Below are 15826 nucleotides of genomic sequence, written 5' to 3' on the forward strand. Positions count from 1 at the left end.
AGTAACAGGTGATAGGACAAAAGGAATTGGCCTCAAGTTGCACCAGCGGATGTTTAGAATGGATATGAGGAAAAAATATCTTCACCAAAAGGATTGTCAAGCACTGGAGCAGGCTGCTCAGGAAAGTAATGGATTCACGATGCCTAGTAGTATTTTGGAGACTTGTAGATATGGCACTTAAGGACGTGGTTTAGCAGTGGACTTAGCAGTGCTGGGTTAACATTTGGACTCAATGATCTGAAGGGTTTTTTCAACCTAAACAATTCTATGATTCTTCAATTTTTCACTCCAAGATCCTTCCCTTTTCCCTACAGGGCAGAAGGTAAGAGTAAAGGCTTGAAGTCACCCAGGAAACCAACAGCAGGGCTGGGAATGGTACTCTTGTCATTCAAATTGCAGTGACAAATCATTCAGGAACCAGGTTTCCCTACATCAGAGCTAGTATCTCTCATTAATAAAGGATCTACTCTGCATCAAGGTGGCTTGCCAGTTAGATATTGAACCAAGATATGGGAAATAATTTTTCAGTCCCATTTTCACACTAATTTAAATTTGAAGGAGGGAAAATATAAATCCCTTTGTCTTACCACAAGGGGGATGTCCTTTCTTCCTCTTCTTACCAAACTCGCATAACTGAATGGTTACAATTTTTAGGACAGGTATTGCCTCTTACTCTGAGTCCACAGCACCTAGAAAAATGCTGTCCTATTCAAGGGTTCCCAGACATCACCACAACAAGCATGTAGTGAACATTTTAAAAGGGGTTTGTTCAATAGAATCCTCGTCGGAAGATGACGTGTTAAACTTGGCATTTGGGGTCCATTCACCCTGGGTTCTGAGACTCTCCTGTCGTATCATACCATCTACAGTTCCAGAAATTTATATTTCTTTCCACACTCTGCAATATTCAACACATGCACCATAAAATCAATACCAATATAAAATTAGCTAAAGTAAGGATATATGATATTAAAGGCTCCAGGAATTGTCAAATCAAGCCACAAAAGAAAATTTCTCATACTTTGCTTATATTTTTGCCTCATACTTTACTCATATTTATGAATGTAATCAGCAGTAACATATTCACAACTCAAAGGCTGGCTACATGAAACAAAAACTGTATCATCACAGTAACAGGGAGTTACACTACTCCTACCTATGCTGCAAAACCATTTGAGCGTCCCTGGAGCAAAGTTTGGCATTGCACATCTTCAGCTTTGGTATTTAAATATGAATAATGCCACTGTTGCAGCTACAGTTTTAGTTGCACACTGTTTGAACATGCCAGGCACATTCAAGCTCCTCTCTTTAAATTTTTGAAGGTTTTTTGGTTTTTTTTTTATTAAAGAAAAGGATATTAATTTTTGGAATTTTCTTCACAGTATTACAAAATGCTGCCTGACACTGAATTTCCTGCCAAACAATAGGCTGACCTGGCGCATGAACAAACTATGCTGCTGCTAGCATTAACAAAACAGTCTTGCTCCTTCATCAGTCATTCACAGGTAGCCTTTTTTTTTACAGAAGTACTAATATATCTTAATATCTAACTGCAAAATCATTTTATCTTACTGATCTGCTATTGATGACTGAATCAGGAAAATGTCTCCCATAAAGAAGTCTGTAAAAATGAAGCATAAACTGTGCATCATGGAATCAAGATTAAAGCTCTCAGTTGCTAAGTTTACACCCTCTTCAGTGGGCTTTTGAGAACACCACTGCCCTACTTCAGGAGATGCATTTGGTTAATGCTGTAGGCTCTGCTTGTGGTATTTTCTTTTCCTGTAAGGTTTACGGGTTTTGGAATTTGGAAAGTAGCTTGGAAAGGAACCCTTAAGCCTAAGGGCAGGTTAGTATTTTGTATAGAGGAAAGTCTGTAAGAGGAAGCTTTTTCACTGTTTCTAAAATACATTCTGGCTCTGTATTAGCTTGATTGTTTCAGTTTACTTTGAGGTGGGTCCTTGTCTCTTCTCAGTTTTACTCTTCTTTCTAACAGGCTTTTTCTTGGCCATTGTTTCCCAGCCAAGTACAGGGCAAGAATACACAGATAGTTGCTGATCCTTAATTTATTAGCTGCTTTCAAAAACAAAATCAAAACCTGAAACTGTTACTGGAAGCTGATCCAAAGCCAGAAAAGTCTTGAGTGGCATACACTGTATGGAGCAAAGAGGGCATGCTACTGTGTCAGGTGGAAAGTCCAGAACATCTGCATATTCAACTTCCAGTAAGTGACTCAGATTCATCTGGTCAAGAGGTCACAAGAGTGATGTTCCCTGAGGCCAGGTCCTAAAGGACACAACCAAGCACCCTCAAATGCTGAATGTGAAATCTGTGATTAGAGACTTTAGCCAGATAGTCACAGCCAAGTTTATGAAGTTGTACAGGATTTCAGAACTATCTTTCTGAACGTAGTTCAGAAAAAAATGGTGGCAATTGTTTTGAGGCTTCTTCAAAGTGTTTTCATGTTCCTATGAAATTCGGTTTGCAAATAAAACAGATGGAACAGAACATTTCTCAGTTTTGTTTAGCTTTTTAGAAGCCAAAAACAAGCCTCCTTTCCTCTCTCCTTATCTTCTTCCATCCTGCTTTTGAACACTGGTTTTAGCAAAACAGCAACAGGTCTGTTACATTTTAATGAAAAATGTTAAAAATAAAATCAATATTAAAAATTCCAGTTAAGTGTCCCATTCCACACAAAAGTTTGAAGCCAAAACTGGGAAAAAGGACAACCAAAAAAAGCTCATGAATATTCTTGAATTTCAGATGCACAACAATCCCATATATATGAAGATACCATTATCCCATTGAGCAGCAGCTTCTCTGCTGTACCAAGTTTACAACAGAAATCCAAGAGTCCAGAGAAACGGGCTGTGGAAAAATACTGAGTGGAACCTAGAGAGAAGGCAGGCTTGTCTACTGGTAATTTGCCTACTTTCTGACCTTTCCCTGTAATTACCTTCATTTATTCCCATTCTAAGTTCTCTGGATGCTACGGGCATCAGAAACCAGAGCTGGAGTTGATTGGTGCCATCTAACTTAAGACAGCACAGCACCCCAAAGTGGGAACAGTGAAAAAGCACTGAAGTGACAGTGAAGTATAAGGCTTCTTACAAGTCAAAGGAGGAAAACAGAGCTGGATTTATATTTTCAGTCACACAGGTGCCTTTCTAAGTATTTCACATCAAGTATTTTACAAGCATGCAAGTTAAACCTGTGTCTTGGGCAAAGACCTTCAAAAGCAATCAAATTTTCCAAGATGAGACCTAAAATTTGCTGGGAGAGGGGGTAAATGGTCCCAAACAGAATCATTTAAGTAGAAATACACAAAATCACTATTAATTTGGAAGAATCACGTCATCTTTTTCTTGTGCCCTTGTCTTCCCTGACTGCACACAGCACCCTGCTGCAAACACAACGAACGGTGCATATCAGCCTAGGAAGTGGGAATGAAAAAGGTTATCTAATGGAACTTCTTACCTGGCTAATAGCCTCTGTCTTTGCAAGCAATGCCTCTGTGTGCCTCCCCACAGTGCAGGCTCACCATCTGCCTTTGTTCTAATAAATGAACTCCCATTACAAACACAGAGCACAAACATACTCATATCCTGAGCCTACTGCACCCAAGGGCCTGATGTTTTTGCAGTATGCATAACTAGCAAATGTTTGCTCCCAAATGTTTGAAATGGTTCACAATCTTTCCTAATAACAATCATAGCCAGTGAAAAATTCATCACAGCTATATTGTGGTAAGCTCCTTAAAAAGTACTTATCTATTTTTACTAATTGTATCTCAGCAATATCTTTCCAATATAAAATTCTGCTTCCCACAGAGCCTTGCGTGTATTACTAATACCGTACACAATCAGATGCCACCTTCCTGCCTCCCTGTCTTCCAGTCTAATTTTGGAACCTGCAGGCTTTCATTTCCAAAATTTCACTTTTTAGATGAACAGCTTATTTAATTGTATGTCATCCCTGGTCTGTGAAACTCAGGATTTTTTTTTCCCAGAAACTTAAACATAATCTTACCATTTTTCCTTCACACACTGATGCTCAACACTGATATCCTCTCCAAATATATATCTTTCAAATAACTCTTCCATAAAGCACTTTCTAACTGATAATTTGTATCTCTCAGTATATTCAGATGTATAAACTGTACAACAGCTCAAGCAAAAAAAATTTTATCAAGTGACCATATAAATGACCTTTCAGATTTCATATACCAGTTATGAGAGCAAGGCTGTATGTTTCACAGCTGACTGCTGATGCTTACAGGTTCTGGAGTTTCAGGTCCCACTTTTATAGCACTTGGTTTCATAGAAGTGATGCACAATCAACCATGCCTCTAGTATTATATTAATTACTTAAATATTCTGCCTTTGGAACCCAAGGAACTTTCAGGTACCTGAAAGATGCACCTGAACTAGCTTTTTAGCTATCAAATGAACCACATAAAACCTGCTGTGATACCATCAGTTTAAAGTTCAAATTTTTTTTTTCTCAGTAGTGCATATTTCTAAGCAAAGAAAGCTCACCCATCCATACAGTATAGACACAATACCTGGTGGATTTCTGTCTAGTCGTAGCTTGTTGTCAGACATCAGATCGCATCAACCAAATTTGACAGAAGCTGTCCTTTGACAGAAAGGACACGTAATGTCAGGCAACTCAAAGACTTCATACTTCTGTAAATTTGATGAAAATAGACGGCAGTCAGACTTTACCCGTGTCCTCCCTGAAGCACTGCTCATTAACATCATTCCTTAATATATGCTGTCCAATTCCAGGAGGAGACATCAGAGAATCCCACACTGAAAAGTGGCATTTAGGATTCCCTGACTTCAGGAAAGCCTTAATCCAAGTTCATACTTTATTAAACATCAGAGGATGTAAGCACAAGGCACCAAATCATTTAAAAAAAAAAAAAAAAAATTTTTCAGTCCCATTACTTCAACAATTATTTGCTCCTATCCTAAATATTGCTCAGAACAGGGTGTTGGCATAAAGGAACTTACTACTTATGCTTGCCAAATAGAGTAGCTAGTTCAGCTTAGGGGGAACAAAAAGCAGGTCTTCTACAGACAATTGAGTCATCTCAGCAGCCTCCACTGATTGCAGACAACTTAAATCAAAGAACAACCAAGACATTTATTACAATCACAGCATAGTAGCTTGTTTGTGCAAGGTGAACATGATTCAGTGCACGTATGCTTTTTTCAAGTAATTTTAATACCATTATCCCTGATTACTACATCTCCCTAAGGACAGCTCTACACAAAATAGTTTAGGTTGGAAAGGACCTTAAAGATCATCTAATTCCAGTCCCCCTGACAACTTCCACTAACCCAGGTTGCTCAGGGCCCCATCCAGCCTGGCCTTGAACACTGCCAGGGATGGAGCATGCACAGCTTCTCTGGGCAACCTGTTCTGGTGCTTCACCACCACACAGTAAAGAATTTCTTTGATAGATCTAACCTAAATTTCCCCTCTTTTAGTCTGAACCAGTAACTCTTTGTCCTATCACAGCAGTTCCTTCAAGTTAGGGTACTAGGTACAGGTGCCCTCAGCATGTGCTGCTGGTGAGCTTACTTGAGCTTGGAAAGGCTGAAGAGTTCAGGGGAGTATATCCAATTTACTCAGCACTACAGCAACTACATGCACAACCATCAGTCACTGTGTCTCACATGATGTGGCAAGGATTTCTTAAAACTGACTCAACTTCCTCAAACTTTACCACAGTTACAAAAAATTGCCATGATTTAAAGTTCACAGAAGCAGAGTCATAGAAACCAGATTAGCCTTTCTGCCCATTCATCTCAAAATAACATCTGGTTTATGAGAACTATAGCAGATCTTTCTGGCAGGGGCATTAATGCATGCTACTTTATTTTCCAGGTCTGACTAGAAATGAGACTGAGATATAATAAAAAAGTTAGAAATACTGCTCTCCATTTAATGTGCTGCTACACAAAAGAGTGTACACAGGAATACACAGAAACACCGAAGCTACAGCCACTCACAAAAACATGTATTATTGTTCTGGCAATAGTTAGTTCAGTGTAAAAATGAACTCAGTGGCTGTCTGCAGCTAAGTCTATTGGGCTGACTCAAGTCCTCTAATTAATATTTTTGATTCTTGCCTACATCTCATTTCCTTTCAGGGATGAACAGTTCATTGCACTTGCCTTTGCATACGATGACAAGCACAGCACAGTGACAAGGTGCCATGCAAGACATTCCTTCAGTCTCATTTATGTGCTGTATACTCCAAAAGGACCAAACCTCCAGCCCTGAAAGGCACTTGGAATTACAGGCCTCAAACCCCACTAAATATCAACAGAGCTCAGGCTACATGTAGTCATTGCAAAACTGCTGTGCTAAAGATGAACATTCACTGATGAAAGCCACCAAATAATGATAGATCAGATTAGAATAGTGCTGTCATTGTTATATCCCTTTTTAGCATAGCTTTTCATTTACTATAAATGTTACTAGATATTTATTACTAGCATGGCAGAAAGAGCTAAAGGGTTGCACAGCAGGGGTCAGCAATGCATAAATCTCTGGGATAATGCTCTCCATAAAAAAAAGGAGATGACATGTAATAACCCTCCTCAAAGAATCATTAGGAGAATTGTGTGATTTAAGCATTTTTTCCTCTGAGGCCAAAGACTTGTGATACAATAAATTCAGTTGTGGGGCTCATGGTATCAGACAAAAAAACCCTGTGGTATCCTGACGCGAAGCAACAATCTGTTGCAAATTTATTTCTAACCATATCAACTGAATACGACCTTCGGCAGCTCCAATTTGTTAAAAAATTTTGACTGGTTAACTTTGTAACATTAAGCTTTAGGCTGGAAAATTATTACTTCTTTCTTTCCATGCACATACGGCCAGTGTTAAGAGCCTGGGGAAAAAAAATCATTATCACATCTTATGTCTACTTTGTCGTAAACAGAGGCAAAAAATCATCTCTGGTCCACATCAGATGTGCATGACTGGGTCATCTAGCAACACACAAGTCCAGTGGAATGACAGCCTGAGTCAATCAATCACATACTCATATACACAGCCAGAGATGAAATCCCTACTCAGAACAGGGCCACCCTCAAAGTCACAGGGTGCTCGAGGCCTTGGCCGGTCTTATTCCAAGTATTCCCAAGAATGAAGGTTCCACAACTTCTCTGGGCCCTGCCCCAGTATTTGACCTCCCCTTAGTATTTCACTGGAATTTCCCCTGTTGCAAATTGTGTACATTATACAAGATCAGCACAGGCCATTGCACAAGTCACCGGATACTCCTGGGCTTCCTCTGCTGCAGAGCAGCTGTTCAAAATGCAGGTTAAAGACCCAGGCATGGTTTTGAAATTACATCATCCAAGAACACAGAAAAGGGCCTGCAGGGCAAAATGCCACAGTGCAAAGTGCTGTAAGGAAAGGATGAAGTTCCTTCAAGCAGTTAAGTCTGCTGCAGCAACAGTACGGTGGCTTTTAGTGGCAGGAAGAGCAAAGACCAACACAACTTTCCTCAGAGTGATGGAAAAGAATTAAGACCTCTGCTCAGGAAAGAAGCAGCTGACTACACTTCATATCCAAGAAAGTACTCCTGACTTGCTGGTTTCAGTTCCAAATAGGAAACTCATTTGCAATACCTCAAATATTTCTGCACATGAAATGAAGAACATCTGAAATTAATTAAGGATAAAGACGACCTGATCCACTAGCATGCTTCTTCAAGCATGAAATCAGATAAATTAGGATCTTATTTAGAATATAAACATCTGTTTACACACCTAAATGCTGAGCAGATTAAAAACATACCATTATTAAAATATTAAGGCAGCTTACACTATACTGCTCACTGAGTCTGTTTCAATCCTGTATCTGAGAAATTACAAGTACTGAAAGTAAATGAAATATTCTAACATTAACAAGCCTCAAAAATCACAAGTGACAGGAAACTCAGGATACTTATTTAAAAATAGTTTTAATAAAAATGGAAGTAGCAGTTATGATAATAACTAATGAAAACTAATGCTTAAAATTAACCATATTTATATGCTTTACCAGATCCTCCAACAATGTTGCACAGGTTTTATTTTAGAAGCAGGAATACAGGTGCTCAACAGGTTGCCTGCATCACCAAACCATCTTAAAACTGAATTAGAAATAGCATTCCTATTTTGTATTCTAGGATAGAAACCAACAAGAGGTACTGGATGCAGTCATTTTTGGTTCACCGGAAAGATGAGCACACAGCTTATGTGCTAGCTTCCATTTCAAACAAGCAATGCTGTTGCTAATCAGCAAGAACTTATGTCTCACTGAAAGGCTTTTGAAATTTGCTTTGAAGAAAAACTCTTGGAACATGCAAGTCTTCTTTCCTATTCACAGTTTCTCGCTGCACATATTCATTGACCACTTGCTCATATCCCTCAGCCTTGAAAAGCTGAGATAAGAACTCTGGAAGAGAATTAAAAAAAAAAAAAAAAAAAAAGAAATATTATGTTTAAGTTATTTTTAAAACACCAGACAGCCTTTATATAAGCATATGTTCTTATGTGTTACAGCATGAAAATCACACAGGCCTTCAGATTTCAAGCTGTTCTATGTGGGCAGACTGCTGAATAAAAATCAATAAAGATCTTCTTTAGAAACATCAACCTAAGCAAAACAGCTTGTAAAACTGGGGCTTAAGCTACTCAGTTGAATTTCCAAAAATTGCCACATCTCTTTATTTTTATTAAGCCTTGTCATTCTCATTGTGACTGACACCAGTGCATTTTCCCTTTGTGCAGCTGACCTTCACTAGCTGAATACATCACTTATCACAAATATTTCAAAGGTAATCCAGCTGTGTAGATGCACCTCTGCTCAGGGAAGAATAACACCTTATGTTGCATGCAATTGCTCAACAGAAAATGGACAAAATGGCAAAGGGGATATGGTGGTACCCAGCCTCCACTCAGTCGAACCAGAAGTATTTTCCATAAACAAAAGAATTTTACTCAAAGCATTTCTCCCCTAAGGAAGGCAGAAGCACCTCACAAACAGGGTGACCTATGCAGCTATTGACTTGTAATGAAAAAATCGTAATTTTTCCTTTCCTGCACGTCAATTCACTTGCCCAGGCAGTAATCTCACTGTAAATTTAAGCTGTTCTAAACTTGTGTTACTTGATAGAAAACAAAGACATTCCATTTTTCACTGCTCAGGGGGATCAGCTCAATGAGACAGTGATCATGTGGGTACAGGAAGCACCACAAGAGATGGTGTGTTGAGGAAGATGAGACCACCCACTTTGGTGGCACTGCAGGCTTACATCAATCCAAGCCCACCATGGTTGTAAACATTGTGTGTTCATGTAAAATGGGGGACCCACACCAATGAAATATAAATAAACAGCACTTAATTGTGGACCTACTCAAATCTCATTGTAAGGAAGTTGCACATATATCACAACACAAAACTACAACCACACATTCTTCCACAAATTTAGTATTATTTCAAACAGTAGAAGAATGGATTTTTTTTCCCGTGGAAGAAGTTCCGTGTTGTTATCTGAGACCAGACATATTATAAATAAGTATCATTCAAATCAGCCCACGCAGCAATTACTTGGTGTACCAATGTAGTGCTAAAGAAATGAAAAGTAGCAAGGGCTGCAACCTCTGTGGAAATGATGGGAGTCAGGTCTCCAGTAACAAAAGAATTCTCAAGCATTAAGCAATGTTTATATGAAAATCTGTGAAATGAATGAGATCATAATGATTAAAAATGGGAGTAGAGGTGATCCATGAGACTGTCACAGACCAGCCCAAGGAAAAACAACTGCTGCTATGAGCAATATAAAATAAATTCCCTCTTTTCTCCTTCCTTCCTCTTTCCTCATCCCTACCTCAATTCTTCTCCCAAGGGAAGCATGCATGCTAGCAAGGAACTTCTCATTCAGAAACCATTCTAAAACACAATAAAAATGGGATTTAAAATTCCACAGCTAGGTCAGTCTCTTATTTGTTCCCTTTAGCATCCATTCACTTTGTAAGAGCTAATTGTTTAAACAGAACTAAAAATCACTCAATAAAGAACAGCTCCAGAAATGCTTCAATGAAGCTGTAGCACAGCCTGCATTATCTTAGATTTCATCATTGTCCTATGAAGAATAGGGGGAGCTCAGACAAGATTAATGGTTTTTATACCAGAAGCAATTAGGTAATATGTTATGGCACAAAATATGAATAACATTTACTTGGCTCCAAATCAGTCTCTTCAGTGGCTGTATTTTGCTTTAGACTAAGAACAAAGAGCCCCACAGAAATAAATTCACAGCTCTTATTACACAATACTCTACAAGTGATAGGGGGGAGTAATGAGTTTAACACGAGGAACTGGGAGTTAGAAGCTACAGACAAGCTATAATCCCAATTCATTGTGAGAATCTAAGCAAATTCCTTCATGTCTCTGTGCTTCAAATTCTCCACCAGTAAACTGCCATAATTACCCTTCCTCCTAAACCATTATGAACACTGAACAAAAACTAAATACTGTATCACATGGGAAGTTTTTTTGCATTGTCTTTACTAAAAAACAAACCCCAGAAGACAGAGTGACCATAGCTAGTCAGTGCTATCCCAACAGGATTTGTGCATGAGCTTCTTAGTGCTGCAGTCACAGGTTCTGCTTTTAGAAGTCAATAGACCTCATCCTGCACACCAGAAATAGCCTTGCACAAAGAATGATGTCAAAAGAACTGCTTAGTTGCTTCATGAAGATGATCAACTCTCTTACTGAACATTAGTCTTTTCCCCTTAGGTAACACATCTGAATTCAGCAATTCAGAAACTGCTGCTCTTGGAGCATTATAGCACATACAACAAGCTGGTAAAAAAGAAAATGCTGCACAAAGTTCTGCCAGTCTAAATAACTGCTTCTTCCCAAAAAGGATTGTAAATGAAAGAAACCACAATTTATTTTCGTCCACATAAAATAAAACTTCCATGGACATGTTGGCAGTTCCCTGGAGAAAGTTTAAACAGAAGATTCACAGGAAAGAAAGCACTCTACAGTATGTCTTACCTTCAGTAAAAAAATACGATCTTGTCCCATCTTGTCTAACATAAAAGTTTTCCCCAAGTTTGCTGCCGGATTTAAACCTGAGCATTGCATGATCATACAGGCCATAGTCTCGGAACAGGACACACTTCCCTGGCTTTAATACCTGTCACACAATACATACATGCTTTAATAAGCTAAACAGATTTAGTCATATATAGGTATATTTATTTGTGTACACATACAGACATACACAGATAACTAAGACAAGGTAGACTAATATAGTCAATACAACAGTGAGATAGATATAAAGTTGTGTAAAAACTATATTGACTCTTAAAAATGCTTTCCCATGAACAAAAGACTGCAAATAGTTTTAGAATACCTGTTTGGATGCTGATCAGCTAAATAGGCAACACTCTTCAAACACAGACGAAAGAAGAAAACATACAGTTTAACAAAAATTCCCATCCGGGCATTTTTTCTGTTGGGTAGTATCCTGTTTACCACCTGATTTTGTTTAATGGTTAACAACAAAATTTAGAATATCACGACATTTATTTTTTCATGGGAGAAAGAAAAACGTTGCAATATGTTGAGAAATAAATATGAAACCATTTTGGGAAAATGCATCATGGATTTTTTTTTAACTGCTTTTTGGTAAAGAAAGCAAGCCATAAAGAGTTTAAAATTTATAAATACATGGTCATTCCCCATGCTGATTTTAGGTATCTGATGCCTGTAACTTTTCTACGTCATCAAATACCAGCTGTATTTGCTAAGAAGAAAAGGAGCACTTACCACTTGCCAATTTGTACAGAAACCTGCAAGTGACTTGGATGATCCAGGCATCTCCACAGAGAAAACTAATAATTACCCCTTTCATAACCACGAGCTAAGAACCAATCCTGATTTTGGAAAACAGCTGGAGATATACAAAAAAACCCTAACATTCTTTTTTCAAACTACTGATAATAAACCAAAAGATATTAGAAAATACGAGACCCTGAATACATGCATATGCAAAAGTAAAAAATATGTTGACTGTTTCCCCCTGCAGTCAATATATGACATCTCAGGAAAATTCAGAACAATCACGATTCAGGTTGTTTAAACCACCCTTTGGATGGGCCTATCCTAGCCTATCAACTAACAAAGCTTAGGGAGGCGAGTCTCCCTAGATTAATGTTGACTTCTGAACACTCCACTTTTAAATCACCACAGGTCAAGTGTGTTTAATAAGAACAGCAACATCCTAACTGCAAGTCACTGTATCTCTGGAAGTTAATTTTGGCTCACTATCATTCACACTTTATGAACACAGATATCTCTGTATTATATAAACATCATTCATAGCATACAACCCAAGTCACAGCTTTAAAATCATAGAGTCATAGAGTGGCCTGGGATGGAAGGGACCTGAAAAATCACGTGGTTCCAAACCCCCTGCCATGCTCAGGGACACCTTCCACTAGATCAGGTTGCTCAAAGCCCCATCCATCCTGGCCTTGAACACTTCCAGGAGTAGGGCATCCACATCTTCTCTGGACAACCTGTTCCAGCACATCGCTAAAGAATTTTTTCCTACTATCTACTCTAAATCTCAGTTTGAATCCATTTCGCCTTTTCTTGTCACTACATGCTCTCATGAAAAATCTCTCTCCACCTTTCCTGTAGGCCCCCTTCAGGTACATGAAGGCCATCTTCTATATACCTTTTTGTTATACTGATGGCATGAATTAGGCCTCAATCGAAACAATCTCACAATACCAGGAGAGGGAAAAAAAGGACATTTGTAAAACATATTTTAGTCCTGCATACTTGGTGAACAAACTAAATACATCCATGGAATATAATATGAAAAATCACCATTGCAAGAGAGTGATTTTCTCAGAAAAAAATTTACTTTCCAGCTAAAAAGAAGGAAAGTGCTTTAAAGGCTGTAAAATCATCTGGGTTTACCTTGTAAATGTTCCTCAGGACAAGATGCATTTTGTCAGGATGAATGGCAGAAAGCACAAATATAAGTGTGACAACGTCCACGGAATCTGCTGGTATATTGTCTAGAAGATCATCTTTGGTAAGATCACACTGGAACACTTTACATCTTTCAGTACTATATAAGGCATTTTTCTAGGGAAATTAAAACAGCAAGCTTTCACTGAAAATCAGCAGCATTTGTTGCTACAATAAAATAAAAATCTTGTGAAATTAATCAGTAGAGAGACACAAAAAACAGTGGCAAAAGAATATTAACTTCCAACAGGCAGCTAATGCAATCAGAAAGTCTTTGCTGCATACTACAATAGTGAAACTATAACTAGTAAAATAGTCTGTTTTCGTGAATTTGAGAAGGAATGTGCATTAAGACAATTCAGAAAACATACCATTTCTGTTTTACCCCCGCTTCTACTCTTTAAAGAATACATAAATACTATTAAAAAGACTATTAAATACTATTAAAAATTAAAGAAATTACCTATTATAGGGTTATGAAAGTAAAGCTCTTGAGCTACAGGTAGACTGCAAACAGTTGGGGTTCCTGCTGCATAATCTGCAGCTGGGCTGCTCTAGCCACAGTTTTGCTGTGGAAAAAAAAAATCTGATCTTGGCAAAATATAAATTCAGCAAGAGCTGTGGAGGTAGATGCCACTAAGTCATCCAAAACCCAGGGCACACACTCAGCCCAACCTCATCCTGGGGTGCAGCCAAGGCATCCCAGGGAGCTGCTGTCCTCTTCTTTTTGCCACGTGTATTTCTTCCCGTCTTTCCCATGACAAATGCTCTATGGGTCTTGTGGTTCTTGGTCACAATGCTTTCAATTAACAGATATATAGAAATTTACCTGTGATTACAAACTTAATAAAGACTTCTAAAGCCCAAAGCCCCCACCAGCCCTGCTGCAAGGCTCAACTTTGGACTGCAGTACCCACAACTAAGTGTAAATATACCTGCTCCAGATCAGGTTACAAATTGTTTTAATAGTAACTTTCCTAGCCTTGTTTCCACGGTTCTCCCTGGGACTCCCTCTATTAAGGGCAAGCTTCCATCACAAACAAATTTTGCTTGTACTGCACAGTCAGCAGAGACATAGTAGTGCCCCCAAAAAACAGTCTTCATAAATCATTCAACTAATATACCATAATGCTCTAATTTGACACTGAAAAGCAAAGTCTTGAGCAATGATTTGGCTTCTTACATAGGATCTCCACTGAAATGCATCAGTCTCCATTTTTTGGCAAAACGTATTCTCCCCTTCTTACAAAAAGGAAGCCAAGAGAAGTCTGTTGTTACAGTCATTTGCAATTTTAGAAGCTTCTAAAAAACACTCTAAAAGAAGTTCCAAATATCACACCAACCTTCACATACTCAACAGCTCTAGGAGAGAAATCACAGGCATATGCAAAAATATTCAGATCTTCTTCTAAGAGTGGAAACAAGCAGTTCCCAACCCCACAGCCTGCTTCCAGAATGGTCAGTTTTTGATCTGCAAACTGGGGAGGAAGCAATACGAGACAAAAGACATCATTTTTGTTTTCCCCATCATATGAGCAGAGGCACTGTTCAACCAGCATTTTAAAAGCTATAATCAATTTTAATTAACATTGTTCAAAAAAACCCAAAGTAGACAGCCACTGGATAATCTGACACTAAAACACAGACATTTTGATTTCTGCAAAACTAGAAATCATTTTAGAATATATTAATACTTCTTCAGTCATTTACCCCTTAAGAAATCAACAGACTTGTGCCATTCCTGTCTTGTCTTTCATTCAGTTATAAGGAACAACAGATGCATCTGGCTATTCCCCTAACTATGTTTGGCAATTAGCCTGCCGTTCTGGATGCTTTTCTTTAAAGCAGTGTACTGAAGTTGTACCAGCTTGCACACAGAGAGACAAGCTGTCTATTTAGGACACAAAACTCAAATATTCCAGACTTCATTCTCACCATCCCCATCCAGCATGGGCCACTTACAAACTGAAACTGAACTGATGCATCTGATTCTGAGGAGTTATCTTTGATATTAAAAGAAACTACACAGGGCACTGCAAATTTTACATGTCAGCTCTTACCCAAATGGCTTTGTTCTAAGTATTATTAACTCCCTTGGAAACAACTGATTGGAAATTATCAACCCCATCTTTTACAGCACAAGTGTATAGATCTCACCTCATGACATGCCTTTAACTCTTGAAACTCTCTGGTTGTCCAATGTCTGTCTTTGAAGAAGTTGGTGCTGTTTCTTTTGTAAAATAGATCCCAGTTCTTCTGTGCCTCTTTCTCCAGTTTTAGTTGTTTGAACTCAGACACCAACACCTGATCTTTTGCCAGTCTCTCAGCTTCCTCTGGGCTAAGGACTCGTGCACTATGGCCTTTTTTTTGGAAAGCACCATCTTCAGTAGATGTTTTTACTATATTTAAGCAATTGGCTGTTGCCTTTTCTTGGAACATCCTAGATTCTTTCACACAAGCATGAACACCAAAGACCCAAGGATGATTTTTTTCCTTTAGTGTATGGTTCCATCACTTAACTAAGGTAAAATAAGCGAGGATCTAGAAGCAGAATTAAAAATGAGAAATAATTACAGTATGCACTTACTACAACTTTAGTGATCTGTCCTACCTGATGGACTTACATGTCACCAGATTTCTCTTTATTTCAGAAAACCTTCATCCAAACTAAGAACCACATACACCATCATGCTGATGTCAAAGTTAAAGAAGATACCTCAGAGCCTCCTGGTCTTCCCTCTGCATCCTAGAA

General features: G+C 38.5%; 1 protein-coding gene across 2 annotated transcripts in view; it reads right to left on the minus strand.

Annotated features, from left to right (window-relative positions):
- METTL6 (methyltransferase like 6) overlaps positions 1–15826 on the minus strand; it is a 39699-nt gene that overhangs the window by 22341 nt on the left and 1532 nt on the right. Inside the window, exons 2-6 of one of the 2 annotated variants that reach the window (XM_032106949.1) lie at positions 15232–15615; positions 14418–14552; positions 13021–13191; positions 11083–11224; positions 7975–8469 (exon numbers count right to left, since the gene is read on the minus strand). In XM_032106949.1, coding sequence (XP_031962840.1) covers positions 8321–8469; positions 11083–11224; positions 13021–13191; positions 14418–14552; positions 15232–15513 — 879 coding nt within the window. In that variant the 5' untranslated portion in view covers positions 15514–15615 and the 3' untranslated portion in view covers positions 7975–8320. Of the gene's footprint in view, positions 1–7974; positions 8470–11082; positions 11225–13020; positions 13192–14417; positions 14553–15231; positions 15616–15826 lie in introns of those variants that run through there. The other variant, XM_032106958.1, reaches the window with a different exon arrangement.

The sequence above is a fragment of the Corvus moneduloides genome, chromosome 1, assembly GCF_009650955.1.
Source record: "Corvus moneduloides isolate bCorMon1 chromosome 1, bCorMon1.pri, whole genome shotgun sequence".
Lineage (NCBI taxonomy): Eukaryota > Metazoa > Chordata > Aves > Passeriformes > Corvidae > Corvus > Corvus moneduloides.